At 45.8% G+C, this 14,288-nt stretch overlaps 1 protein-coding gene across 10 annotated transcripts in view; it reads left to right on the forward strand.

The window, feature by feature from the left end:
- The first annotated feature begins 295 nt into the window (after positions 1–295).
- LOC120715479 (disks large homolog 1-like) overlaps positions 296–14,288 on the forward strand; it is a 101,037-nt gene continuing 87,044 nt past the window's right edge. For 4 of the 10 annotated variants that reach the window (XM_040002503.1, XM_040002498.1, XM_040002501.1 and 1 more), the window contains exons 1-2: positions 301–1,099; positions 4,414–4,545. In XM_040002503.1, the coding sequence (XP_039858437.1) occupies positions 1,081–1,099; positions 4,414–4,545 (151 nt within the window). In that variant the 5' untranslated portion in view covers positions 301–1,080. Of the gene's footprint in view, positions 1,100–4,413; positions 4,546–14,288 lie in introns of all 10 variants that reach the window. The other 6 variants (XM_040002495.1, XM_040002496.1, XM_040002500.1 and 3 more) reach the window with 4 other exon arrangements.

The following is a 14,288-nucleotide window of genomic DNA, read 5'->3' on the forward strand; positions in this document are numbered from 1 at the left end:
ACATTTTCTTTATCTCATTGTTTTCCACGTGTGTTTGTTTTCGTTTCTATCTGCATCTATTTGGTTTAAATAAAAACAGAAGCCTGACTCTGTGTTTTCATCCATCTGTCCTGCTTTCACCTCCATCTCCTGTCACCTCTCTCTCTGCTTTCCTCAACTTTCACTCCTCTTCCTTCCTCTCTCCTTTCTCTCACTTTCCCCCCCTTCACAAAGTTTATCCCCCCCGCTGCCTCCTTCCCTCCTCCCTGACCCTCCTCTTCCTCCTCCTTGGCCTTGTAGGTGAGCTGCATGATTGGGCGGCAGGTCGGAGGGGTAGGCTTTTGGAAATCACATGGTTTACGTTTCCAGCTCCCTGAGTCGCCATTTTGGAGGAAAGTTTGGGAATTTGTAGACCTGGGGAGGTGCTGGAGAGGGAGAGGAGGAGGAGAAGGGAGAAGAAGAAGAAAAAAGGAAAAAAGAGGAAAAAGGAGGGAGGAGGGATTTCACAGAAGTTTGACACGAATGCACGTCGCAGGCGGGGACACGGCGGAGCGGTGCGGACCAGTGCGGGATAAGTGAGTGTAGGTGTGCCGCCAGCCTGGCTTTGAAGTTTTTTTTTATTTCTGGACGAACCCGCAGCGCTCCGGAGCCGCTCCTCCTCCACCCAGCAGCAGCGGGCAGCTCATGCATGCGCCGCCTGCACAGCAGCGGGTGTTTCCCGGACTTTGGCACACTGCAGGTCCCGCTCGGTCCGAGCCAGATCTGCACTTTTCGGAGCCAGCTCCAGAGTCAGCCTGCGCGGTGCACGCCGGCGCACACAGCCTCTCCGGCGGGGAACTACATCTGTGAGAGTCGGTAGCTCAGCGGAGCTTCACTTGTTAGCGGGACTGCTGGCTGAGCCGTCCCCGGAGGCTCGCTGTTGTTGTGCCAGTCTGCCCCCCGACGCTCCGTCCGGAGGGCTTTTGGCTCGGAGGGATTTTCTTCAGCCCTGACTTGGAGCGGTGACAGCGGCGGGTTTATCCGGCGGAACCGCGAACAAAAACCGTCCTGTGTGAGGACTGCATGCGGCTGAGGCGGATCTAGCCGAGCCAGACCACCACCATGCCAGTGAGAAAGAAAGGTAAGCCGCTTTCACTTCACATATTAACTAGCAAGCTAGCAGGCTAGCCGTTCAAACTCCGGCTGCTCCTTCGTTTTTAAAGACACACAGGACTCGAACAAACACGGGACACGCAGCGGCTCACACGCCACACGAGCCGAACACGGCCCACACGGCTCGCTTTGGCCCTGCTGAGCTGAGCGGAGCCGTGCCAAGTCAGGTGAAGTCAGTTAAAGTAGGAGCTAGCCGGTTAGCCACTGCTGCTAACCAAGTTGTAAATGGGGCACCTTGTGTGGAGAACTAAAAATAAACTCTAATATGAATAAAATATTCACCTCGTCCTCAGCAGTCAGCGCGCGATTTAGGAATATAATGAACTGTAAAAATTTAGAAAAATATTCTGAGTTAGTTTACACGTTATTAACCGTGTATAACTGTACTTTTATCCCGGGAAAAATAAAGATTGTGCCCGGGGCGGTGGAGGCAGTGAGTTAAAGAAAAGCCACTCATTTAAGTCAATGAAAGATTCACCTCGTTCCCAGCGCTAAGTGCACATTTCATGAATTAGATTAACTGTAAAAATTTAGAAAAATGTTCTCATTTAGTGAACTCATTCATAAGTACGGAGACCTCCACTTTAATCCCAGGAAAAATAAAGATAATTTCAAAAGCCTTGCAAATGGTGCGTCAAATGCCTCCTAATTATCCATAGTAATTATGTTTAGCCTCCCTCAGTATGAAAAGACAAGAAACATTTTAATGATCGTTTTTTCTGCAAACTGCAAAAACAAACCTAAACTGTGCCATCAGTGTGGATGAGTCACTGCACAAAGTATTCAGTGTTTCAGTCATTGCAGTTCAGGTACAGCCCAGTCTGAGCTCAGGTGGGCTGCACCAGCAAAACCACTGCAGTTTAAAAAACGTTGCTTTTATTCAGTGTAAAAGCCTGAACTACAAAGACATCACTGCTGTATTTGTCCCTCTGCATTAAAAACCTTCACCGGTGGAGATTTTCTAACCAAACAGCAGCATTTTGTGCCTTTAACAAATATTTAAATATAGAAATATTAAATCCACACACACCCACTCCTGAGTGAAACTGACACGGACATAAAACGTGTGTTTTATTGGAAAGTGTGAGCTGTTAATCACTCCACTGTCTTGAATAGGACCGTGCCCATTCTGGTCCTCGGGCCACATATTTGACAAACCTCATGCAGCTGAAGGATGACAAAGACATCAGCTGATACTTAAATGAAGTCTTTTAAAGTTGGCAGCTTCCATTGTAGCTCACACCACATAACGCACCAGCGTTCACCATCGTGTATTTAAGCTCCACGTTTTAGCGCTCACAGCGACGCGCGCAGATATGTTGATTTGGGTCAAACCTCAAAGACTGACACTAACGGAGAGAATTTAATTTAAAGCTGTTAATTGGCTGAGGTAATTTTCTGCTGTTTAGAAACTGACGTGTGGGCTGTGAGGTCAGCTGTGAGGTCAGCGTATCAGGCTGAAGCATCAGGTCAGCTGAGGGTTTGTAGGCCGTCACAATCTCTGTCTCAAACTTTCACTTCCTAATAAACCAGAAGACGGAGGAGTGTGATATTATATATATTATATATTTCTTCTTTGATTCGAGAGGTCTTCATTCAGTGAAACATTCGCTCTGAGCTCGAGTTCAGCTGGACTTAGACAGTTTTTGGCGCTTTGTGAACGTAGACTTGGTTCCTTCCTGGACGTTATCAGTGACGCGCGAGTAACAATGAAGGAATCTAAAACTGAACAGGACCCCGAGGCTTTGTGTTTCGGGCAGTTTAATACTGGCAGGGTCTCTGAGACACACTTTGTCAGATATCAGGATCGTTACAGACACTCGAACATTCGTGAGCGAGGGGACATTTATCGACATCGTGGCCGACGTGTTTCTTTCATCACGTCACTTTCGTGATGGCTGAATGTTCAAACGCGCATCGATGAAGAACCGAAGCCTTAAAACCGTTCAGTCACACGGGCCTGGAGACGGGAAAAAATAGTATTCCTAAACTGACCAATCCAACGTGACGAAGCAACCACAACCATGTTTCCGGTGCAGCGTCCTCTCTGTGACCGACTGCGACACCAGCAGCCTGCCGCCAGCACTTCCAGCTCCACGTTGTTTTATGGTTTTGATGGTTTTATGTCTTAGTTCGAGTTTTCTCTGCTGGTTCCAGCGTGAGCCGAAGGATTCAGGCTTCTTGCCTAAATTAAGCTTGAAACAACAATAATGAAACCAAGACCAGAAGCAGGACGCAGCGAACTGCCAATTCATCTAAATCAGTGCTGACGGAGGCGAGAGGCCCAACGCGCCACCTCCTCGGGCTTTGTGTGTTTTATTTACAGGCGAGACTCACAGCCAATCAGCAGCAGGCATGAATCGAAGTGAGAGAGCAGGTTAATGATGGTAGAAACAACAATGTGATGGTAAATGTGTCACTGTGTGCATAACTGTCCAGGAAGCTGTCTGTGTGAGGTTCTTCTGTCCTGTAAATGATCCAGTTAATTAGAAAGAAGTCGTAAGAGTCACATGACATCGCTCAACAATAACGACCTCGGTAGATTCCTTCGGGTTCTGACTTCCTGAAACTCTGCGCCGAGCCGACGCTCTCGCTGCCGTGCTGCAGTCACGCACTGACCTTTATTTAAAGCTGATTCACCAACAAGTAAACCAGCAGAAATGTGACCATCCAACAGAGTTACAGTCAAAGTCCTGAATCTTCTCCACGTCCAGCTGCAGCGATGTTACGCTGTTTGCATGTCTGTGATCGATCGGTGTTATTGGACGATGATCTGCATTAAAATGATGTTTAGTTGAAGCCTTGAATTTAAAACAAAGCTCTGAATGAAGCCTTCGGGTCATGATTTGAGGCGACTTTCTATTTACTACTTTCAGCTTAATCATTTTATCAGATTTGCTTTGGTCTGAATGTGACTGTCAGCAGCAGACATGTAGTAAATCTGTCCTTAATGCTTCCCTCTGAGCCGAGCCTGATACTCTGACCTTTATACTTATCCGCTGGGGAGAGGCCTCTTTAACTCATTTATACTCCTTTAAAACCTGCCCGCAGTCTTAAACGCATGCATGTTTGGATTTTTAAAGTATTATTTCCCTCTCCCGGTGCGTGCTGGCTGCCAGTGCAGCTCAGCGTTTCAGCACAGAGGGATTATTTGTGCCCGTCTGACGGTTTGAAGCGGCCCTCTGCTGCCATCTCGTCTCAGATCAGTCCTCGTTAGTCGCTGAGCCTCGGCTCTGTCGTATCCCCGGCTCACCTCTCTCGCTGCTTCCTCCTGTTGTACAGACGCACAGCGAGCGCTGCAGCTGCTGGAGCAGTACCGGGCCAAGCTGAACCACACCGAGGACCGGCAGCTCCGACACTCCATCCAGAGGGTCATCGACATCTTCCAGAGCAATCTCTTCCAGGCTCTCATAGGTACGGTCGCCTCTCTGACCACAGAACACCTCACACACGGTTACCACACATCCTGGAAACAGGACGTCTCTAGTCCTGGAACATAACCCTGGAAAATAAGGACCTGGCCTGATAAAGGTTTCACATCACAAGAAGCAGTCTTTGTACTTCAGCAGTTTGTCACAATCTTGACATGAGAACACTGAGCTTATCTGTAGGTGACACAACCACAGAGTTATTTAACCCTTTAAGCCCATCGGAGCGCGCACGCTCCCATTTGTGTACACAGCACATAAGCTAGCGCAATCTTTTTTATTTTGCATATGAAACCGGAGGAGTTGTACTTGCATAACATGCATTCAACTTGTCCCAGGTCGCAGTTTCCTTTTACATATGGCTTTGCAAAAATCGCATAAAAAGCGCTTGTGACATCAAAAACATCACAATCCAGGAAGCACGCTGGTGATCCCATCAGCTGTTCATTTTTTTTTTTTTTTTTTTTTGGTTTATTTTGATGCACATGCTGTTTTTTTTTTTTTTTTTTTTTTTTTTTTTTTTGCAAATTGTGCACAATAATGTTTATTTTAGTTTTTGCTGCATTTTATAAAAATGAGTTTGCCTCAAAAATGAAACTGAAGATGCTCAAAATAAATTTCCTGTTGTTGGAAACTATTTTGTGCAACGTTTGCATTTAAAGGTTTGAGGGATAAACCTCTGAAGTTTCTGTAAGGACAACGATTTTCAATTTTGTTGTAATTTATTGCACTTTTTTGCAATTTATCTAGTTACTGGTGGACTTAATCGTTACATCTTATTAAAATTTCCGATATAACGGTCGTAGTAATGTATAACATTACTCCCAAAAATGTCTCTACAGCATCTAAAAATATAAAGATGAGCTCTGGTGGACCTGGGTCTATGGTGGGCTTCCAAACCTGGGAAGAGTTTTGGGGTATTTTTGGTATTTCTTGTTCACATGTTGTGTAAAAATGTGTGTTTACATCATGGATCTGAAGATGTTTCAGTGTCTGTTTGCCATCTGATGTGTCATCAATCCTTTAATATTATTGTTATCATTATTATGATGATGATGTTATGGAGGCACTTGTGCCACGTTCATTGTCCTCAGTGTCAGAGCTGTTTGATGAGTCACGCTGAGGTTTCCACTAACAAAGAGCTTTTAAAGGATTTGTTGTTTTGTGTTTTATTAAGTGAACAAATATAAAACAGCTGAGTCGGTCTGTGAGGACCTGACATCATGCCTCTGTATGTTTTTGGCTGCATGGCAGCGCACAGCGGCGCAGACCGTTATTGACGGCGACGTTTCCCTGAGCTCTGATTCAGCTCTGCGGGTGCAAGTCAGAGACAGAACGACACGGACGGGAGGAGCAAAGCAACAATGCAGATCAGTGTTGGGTCCTTGCAGCATCGTTTGCACATGTGCAGCTCGTTCGTGTCCATGTCAGCTGGCCTGCAGTTAAATGAACGCGCTGCGGCCGCTCGCTGAGGAAAGTAGACCCAAAACATTACACACGAATGAAATGTGAGCCACACGTGAACAGCATCCCTCACACACCGCGTCTGATTGGACCGCTCTGACCACGTCCACGTAACCGGAGTTGATTTTTGAGCTCTAATGTGGAGAAAACCACTAATTAAATCCTTTATTTAAAGTCAAATATCACATGATAATTATCACTGAAGCGATAATGTGCTTCCACCTGCAGGTGACCTCTGACCTCGTCACGTTTGTGGGTCTGTAGGGTAGAAACGGCCTCGTGACTCGTGGCTGTCTCTGCTGTGAGGCGTCACAGTGGGGCGAGAGGCCGTGAAGTTCGTGTGCAGAGCTGTTTTCTGTAGACTCGCACAGTTTTACTGGATCAGGGTCATCATATATCAGCTCTGCATTGTTGCTAATTTACCACCTTAACAAGCCGACCTGCAACAATTTAGCTGCGACTAAACCCTGAAAACTGAGTGCTGACAGCCGGGTGCAGTCTGAGACGTGTCCACATTCATTTCATCCTGACGTTATGCAAAGCGATGAAGCAAATCAGACTGATGCTGCACTGAAACCTTGTCGGCTGATAAGATGTTTATGCTTATTGTGTCATCAGCTTTGTGCTGATACATCTTCAACTGTGTGATGAAGAGCTTAACGACTGATTTCAGTCCTCCTCTGATGACCCGTGTGAAAGAATCGCGGTGACATCGTCGCTTTTGGCTCCAAAACAATAACTCTCTGTGCTGCGGGAACATTTTTTATTTTTGTTACAAAACTCGTATTTTGCCTCGTTTGAAAGGCACCTCTGTCCATCACAGAGCCGCTCCTTCACCTCTCCCAAAAAGTCCACGTGCACTCGTGGTTCAGTTTGGCTCGAGGTGATGAAAATAGCCTTTGATTAAAAAAAGAAAATCCGTGTAGAGAAAGTGAAAGCTGTGAAATGTGCCCGACTCCCTGCGTCCTGCCCTCAGGGTCACCTGGGTTCCCTCTAATTTTCGAGGAAATCCTGTTAAACTAAACCAAACCTGCTTTTTGTCCGTCGGTTTTCCACGGAGTCACATCCTGATACTCGGAGCCAACTCGGCCGGAGCAGCAGGAGCTCAGCTCTGAGTGACCGAGCCCAGACACACAACACAGATCACAGTTAATACAACGTGGGTTTGGTTCTTGAGCAGCTTCTGTTCGCAGTCCGAACATCAAAGTTTAGGTTGACCGTGTCACACCGACGCCTCCTCCGTCCATCCAGCATGGATGAACCCAAAGAGTGTGTGTCACGTCTTTCACAGGGACGCCAGGTTGACGTGACTCACGAGCTTCACATAATCAGCTGTCAGGCTGTGATAATGAGACGGCTGAGCTCCTAACGAGCTCCTGGCCGTGGACGTGTTTCTCCACGGTGCACCAGCGTGTCGGCCTCTGCTGTGAATATCGATTAGTTTTTCCTGCAGACGGTCGTTTCTCAGTTTCATTGAGAAAAACAACAAATCTGTTATTTAACTGTTCGCCTCTCCTCTGTAATTACGGCGAAGCAGAAGTCGCCCTGCAGGTTTGCAGATGTCTGCGTTTCTCTGATGTTCTGCCAGCGTCATGTTTCTCTGATTGGCTGTCGCCTCGCTGCCGGCTAACGGGACTCTCCGAGTAAACGCAGAAGCAGCTGCAGGGTTAACGGACGCCGAGCAGCAGGAATGTGGTCCGATGTGTTTGAGTTTCCCAGGAACGACTCGCTGAAAGACTCAAACACTGAGTGTGTTTGTGCCCCGGCACTCGCCAACAACAGGAAGTCTTTCTGAACGTTCGCTTTAACTTTTTAAACTTTCAGGCTTCGGTGCTGCCTTTCTGTCGGCTCACACGGCTCTGAGTGGGCAGGAGCAAGCTGTTTGTAGAGGTCACCCTCAGTGTCCTGCTGCTGCATCAGTTTGGACAGCACTTTCACCTCCTTATCATAAAGCAGCAGACAAAAGCGTTCAGTTTGAAGCCGAGCATCACCATCTCTGTGTCACGAGGAAAGAAAACTGTCACAGATTACAGATTATAGTCTATCGTTCCTCCTCCGTGTTTCCTCCTTTCATCAGCAGGAAGCTGAAATGCTGTCGTGTGATTGGTGTAAATATTCCTCAAGTATAATTTGAGCACGGCGGCTCGTTTCCCTCAGTCCTGCGTGTCCTGCAGCGCCGCTCTGTCTTCATCACTAATACATGAGTGGAGATCATCACTGGCCTGGATCCTGCCTTCCTGCGTCCACCGCCTGCACGTTTGCTCTGCAGCTTACAGCCGAGTCACGCCACGCTCACGACTTTCTCATTCAGTGGGTGGAGGTGGTCTCGTCGCTGCTGGGTGCTCATCGTGCGATCACCTCCAGCTCCTCTGAGGATGTTTGTGTTCAGGTGTGAAGCAGAGGCCGAGTCTGTGGTCGTGGTTTCAGTCTGAAAAGGGTGGAGTCCCTGCTCCAGGGCGGGGATGAGCTGCTGCCTCAGGTAGAGGCGAGTTGGTGGACGCTCTCCTGATCCGCTGTGATTAAGACAGAGCTGAGTGTGAAGGCAGAGGTGCTGATTTCATGGTCGATGTTCCTAAAGAGAAGGAAATAATGGCCGGTTTTAGAGGCAGAAATGAGCTCGTGTTCTTAGAGAGATGAGCTGAACAGGAGCCTGTTAAGGTGGACTGACAGAGATCATGTGTCCTGTATGTCGCTCTGCACGTCCAGAGGAGCTGGAAGATGTGGCTGATTAGATGATGTTTGAGTCTTTGTGGCATCAGAAGAGTTTTCCTCGTCTTCATGTGTCTCGTTTGAAACCCGCCTCATCTTGTGATGAACTCCAGCTCCTCCGTCATGCAGCTGGGGGTCCTCGTTCTGGTCGGTGTAGCGGCTCACCAACCAGTGCCTGCTGCAGGCAGAGAAGAAGAGAGGGTAATGGTCCCAGTCCAAGGTGGAGCTGAGCACGCCCAACCATGGAGCGAGACTCTGAAGAGGAACCTGAATCACATCGAGGATCAACCAACCAGAGACCGGCTGAGACTGCTGGGACAGGCAAACACTAGACAGGAAGTGCAGGGCTAGAATGACTAAGGGCTGAACTTTCAAAATAAGAGTGAGGAGATGACATTCTGTTGCTTGGATATAAAAATAGGAAGTGAAATGTAAACTGTGGTAGACGATGGCTGGACGAGCAGCCCGAGTAAAGTCTGTTTTTATGAAACCTCTTTTTTTTATTTATTAATTTACAGTATGAGAATACAAAACTTTAGGTCAGCATGGAAGACATACACAGTCTCAACATTAGTATCTACTTACATCATGGTAATATTTAATTGTTCAGTACAAAAGGACTACACAATCCATTTTTCCCAGAGCTTCTTGAATTTCTCAAGCTCAAGTCTAAGGACAAAAGTAAGTCTTTCCATTCCAAAAATTTCTTCCACTATCCCAAACCACTGGGCCCGAGTTGGAGGGTGTGCCTTTAGCCATCTTTGGGTTTTGGCCTTTCTGCTGCTAGCCAAAAGTATTTTCAATAAATAATTATCTTTATGTGGAAGCGCCTTAGGTAAATTGCCAAGATACAACGTATCAAATGAATAGTCTATTTTTATCCCGACTATTTTGTGGCCACCTCCCCCCAATATGGCTGGATCCTTGGGCAGGCCCAGAAGACATGACAATGGTTTGCCATGGGGGTACCACAACCTCTCCAACATAGGCCCTGGCTCTGTGAGCCTGTTTGCCGAGCTGTGAATTTAGGAGTGATAAAAAATATCACAACATTTTTCCAACCAGACTCTCTTAAGGACCTTGAATTTGCAGTGGTAGCCTGAGACTCCCATATTCCCCACCAGCTGTCCTGATATTTGTGAGCCTGATTCTCTCTCCCAGTTTTGCTTAATATACAACGTAGAGTGATTTTTAGAGGCTTGTATGCTTCCGTATATTTTTGAGACCAACTTTTTAGAGTCCTTTTTTTTTGTATGCCTCTTGAAAGATATGAATTAGGTTGTATTCGTTTTCATCTCTGAATAGTAACGTCTTGTTGTAATAGTCTCTAACTTGCAAGTATCTATAGAAGTCATGCTTTGCCAGTCCATATGTATCTGAAATAGTTTTATAGCTTTGAAATCCCCCGTTTGTTGCTAGTGAACAAAAAGAAGTAATTCCTCTCAGTTTGTTTAAAGGTTCTGTTTAAAGGTCCCATCCAGCCTGGCAGGCACAAACTCCGGGTCATAAGCTATCCAATTCAAGGTCCTAGCCTGTTCTTCTATTTGTAGTTTCCTCACTACCCTGAACCGTAGTTTCAGGGTGAACCGGGTCAAATGGTTCAAATTTTTGTAAAATTTTTCAGCTTGGTTTTTATTTCCTAAAAGAGACTGTAACGGGAAGTCTAATTGAGTAATTTCCATGGTTTTCCATTTAGCTTCATGATTCGGGGAACACCAGTTTACCAGGGGTTTCAGTTGTGCGGCGTAATAGTAATCTTGTAAGCACGGCAAATCTCTCCCTCCCTTCTCTTTTTTCAGTTGCAACGTTCTGTACTGGACCCTCGGTCTTCTGCTGTTCCAGATGAACCGTGAGATCCATCTGTCCCATTCGTCAAATTGTTTTTGGGGTATCTCCAGGGGCAGTGACTGGAAGAGAGAATTTGTGGCAGAATGTTCATTTTAATTATTTCTATTCTATTACTCATATCCATGGGGAGGAGAGACCACCGAGTCAGATCTTTGTTGAGGGGGCCATAATTGATTTCATAGAGTTTAGACATTTTATGAAACATCTTATCTGTGACACAAAGTGAGCTGCTGAGTATTTGAGGATTAAACCTGTGACGTGTTTTTGTTAGTCCTCCGTCACACTTCCTCTAATCTTAGCTCTTTGTTTTGGCTCATAGAAATAATTCCTGCCGGCTTTCTCCACACTCACGGGTCTTTGTGGGGTCTTGGTCACGCACACAAGCACCAAAGGTTTCCACATATTCAAGTCTGTGTTATCGTACTTCAAAGGAAATTAATTAATTTTTTCTTATTTATGGTAAAAATGTGATTCCTGCTGCAGTAAACGAAGCCCTGCTTTGAGTGATTAAAATATTTCCCGCTGATTTTCCTGTCGGGGGAACGCCGACGTTTCCCCCGACGACGGCTCGGTTTTGATCTGGTTTCAGATCGATAAGCTCGGAGCCGAACGGATGGCGTGTTGCTGACAGACGTTCTCCGTCTCCGCTCTTTATCTTCATCAGATTATGGCAGCTGCAGCTTATTAATGTTGATTCTCCGAGTTTCATGCAAAGCGCCTGTTTAATGAGCTTTCTGCAAGCCGCACTGATCAAAGTTAATTTGTAATTTTAAAGACGAAACATTTTGTTTGGAGAAGTCTTCACCACTGAGACCATCGTGCAAAAATAATTGGACCCAGCTGTATTCATTACGTTTCTTTCTGACTGACATTAATATTTAGGTGGTGTGGAAGGATACTGGTGTAGTAGATACGTAGAAAAACGTCGAGTCGGTTTATATCAGGACAAAAGCCTCAAATCCTGGTTTTAATCATTTTAATAGTTTGTTTTTTAGTATTTATTTATCTATTTATGTGTGTTTTATGAAAGGGGTTGTGAAGAGTTCCTTTTGGGACATCGGGGCTGACGTGAGATGCTCTGTGGGTCGGTGTGTGTCTGTGTTTTGTCCATCTTTCCTCTGATTGGCTGCCCCTCGTAAACAAAGCATTTGAAGAGCGGGTTGGTGGGGCGACTTAAAGGGGTCGTCACCTGTTCATTTGCAGCTTCATATTTGTCTTCTTGGACACTCCTAGGGTAGCTTTGCATGATTTACAACTCAAAATAATCATTTTTTGTCTTATACTGGGCAGCCAATCAGTTCATCCCTACATTTAAAGCTAACTTTATTCTCATTGGCTGCCCCTCGTAAGAATGTGGATGGGGCTTCTGAGGTGAACTTTGCTCGTACTTTCACTCGCCTCATCATTAGAAGCTTGAACATTCCCACGAGAACAGCAGATACGTGACGGGAAGACGAGAAAACTGCGTCGACAAAAGGCTGCAGCTTTGCTCAGCGCATGAATCCCAGTATAGAAGACGTACGCCTGCGGTTTTAAATTACAGCGGCTCGAGCAGAATTATAACCCGGTATGATCTTATAATCCACAGAGAGGTCAAATGCTAGATCAGGAGCTGCAGTGTTGGATTAACACTCTCTGTGCTGCTGAATGAGTTTTCTAACGTGGCTCTTTACAGGGAATTTCCTCAACTTATAAATAAATAAATGAGTGGAGAACAATGGGGCGGGTGGTGGGGGGCACGGGGATGTCTGGCAGGGAGTTTTGGGTCCTGTGCAGGGAAGGATCTCACTAACCGACCCCCACTGAAGACCTGCAGGCATCACGTCCTCCACAGACAGAGTTGTACTTCCTCTTTGGGACGTCTAGACCAAAATACTCAATTTTGCTCTACAAGGGCCTGATATCCACTTCCAAGGACATTATGCTGCCACTGTGTTATCAAAATTTAAAACCAATGTCCTCATGTGTGGATCTCAGGTAATTCTTTGTTTTTACATTCATCAGGTCCCGATCAGCCCAAATAGCAAAGGAAAAATAAATATGCATGCCATGAACGAGTTCGGGTCTTAGGAGGTTAAAGCTCTGTCATCCACAGCAGCGAGTGAGTTTGGACAGAGTCGAAGCTGCTGCAAAGAGGTGCGTTTGATTCATAACACAGCACGAAGGAAACGAGCAAGAAAATAAGTCAGTTTGTCCGGATTGTTTTGCTAATCTTCAGAAGGAAAATAGTCATTGCATGTAGCAGTCATGTTTGTGGAAGTAACGTTAGCATGTGTCACGTGACCTCAGCATCATACAGACTTCCTGTGACGTCGTCTGTGCAGCGCGATGAGGAAACCTCGTGTTAATGAATAAAACTACCGCTGTGGGTTTCAGTCGTTCTCCACTCTTAACGCCGTTTCCTGTTTTCCTGCGGTGCTTTAGCATCGGTCAGAGAATCGGCTCCACCTGCCGTTTGCCTTCATCAACCAATCACCTCTCATTCAAGCAGCTGCGGGCCAATGAAACGAGTGCCTGCATTTGAGCTGGAGTTTACATTTAGAAGCTGAACTCTGCCGTCGTGACTCATGACTTTAAATAATAATCACCTTCATCCGTCTGACTGACGCTGCCGAGCTTCTTCCCAAACTCCTTCCTCTGGCTCTGCGTGCCCGAGGCCTGGGCGTGTTTGTCACGCTCACCCTGACGTCCCAGCATCCCTGATGAAAAATAGATTTCTGCCACACAGTTTTCCAATCTGCCAACCCCCCCTTCACCAAAAGGAGACGTGTGCAGCAGGCCGAGCATGGTGTAATCCCTCTGTGGACACGACGATTACCCCCGGTCCATAATCCACCCCCCCCCCCCGCCGCCGCTGATTTGCAGAGAGCGCGAGCCGCCAGCTTCAGTTTGTTTTCCTTCTCATTCTTTCTGTTCAGACCGGCTTGATTCCTCTGTCAGAAACAGATGGCGTCCCGCGAATCTTTTCAATTTAATAAATCAACATCGGGTTTTCAGCCCAGAAGATTTGGATGTTATTCTGCTAATTGCTGCTGCTCTGAACTCGGCTGCTTTTGGCTGCCCCAGAATTTAGGTTTCCAGCGCTGAAGGTCAAAACTGCGACTCATAATTATTATAATTAAACCAAGATATTCCCGCCTCAGAAGAGCTCAGGTGGAAGGAAAAGCATCCAACTTGTGTCACTTTATAAGATGTAAACTGTAGATTTTCTGAGTATTTCACAAACTGGAAAATGGAGCTTTGACAGACCAAAACTAAAGTAACTTAACCTACCAACCACTGTAGGAAGGTTAACCATGACAGTAGGACGGGGCAGCGAGATGTGCTGCAGTTTTTTAAAGTCACTCGGACTCTAACATCAACATCACGTTCCCAACAACACTGCACAGAGTTTTGTTTCCTGGACTTTGATTAAATAGATTAAAAACTGTTAAAGTGGAAACATTTTAAATGCATCTTCTGTATTTTATAACTGACGTGAGTTAACCCTTTAAGACCTTAAGAGTTTATCTTTATATTCTTTATATTCTTACATGCTGTGGAGCCATTTGTGGGAGTATTTTAAGTAGCTATACAGCAATACAACCGTTACAGCCCAAATTTTGATAATATGTCTGCATTAAGTCTATAATAACTACATAAATTGCAAAAAAGAGCAATAAACTACAGAAAAATTTAAAATCTTTTTTTGTTTTGGTTTTTTTTACA

Source organism: Simochromis diagramma, unplaced genomic scaffold (assembly GCF_900408965.1).
Source record: "Simochromis diagramma unplaced genomic scaffold, fSimDia1.1 OVJJ01000443.1, whole genome shotgun sequence".
Lineage (NCBI taxonomy): Eukaryota > Metazoa > Chordata > Actinopteri > Cichliformes > Cichlidae > Simochromis > Simochromis diagramma.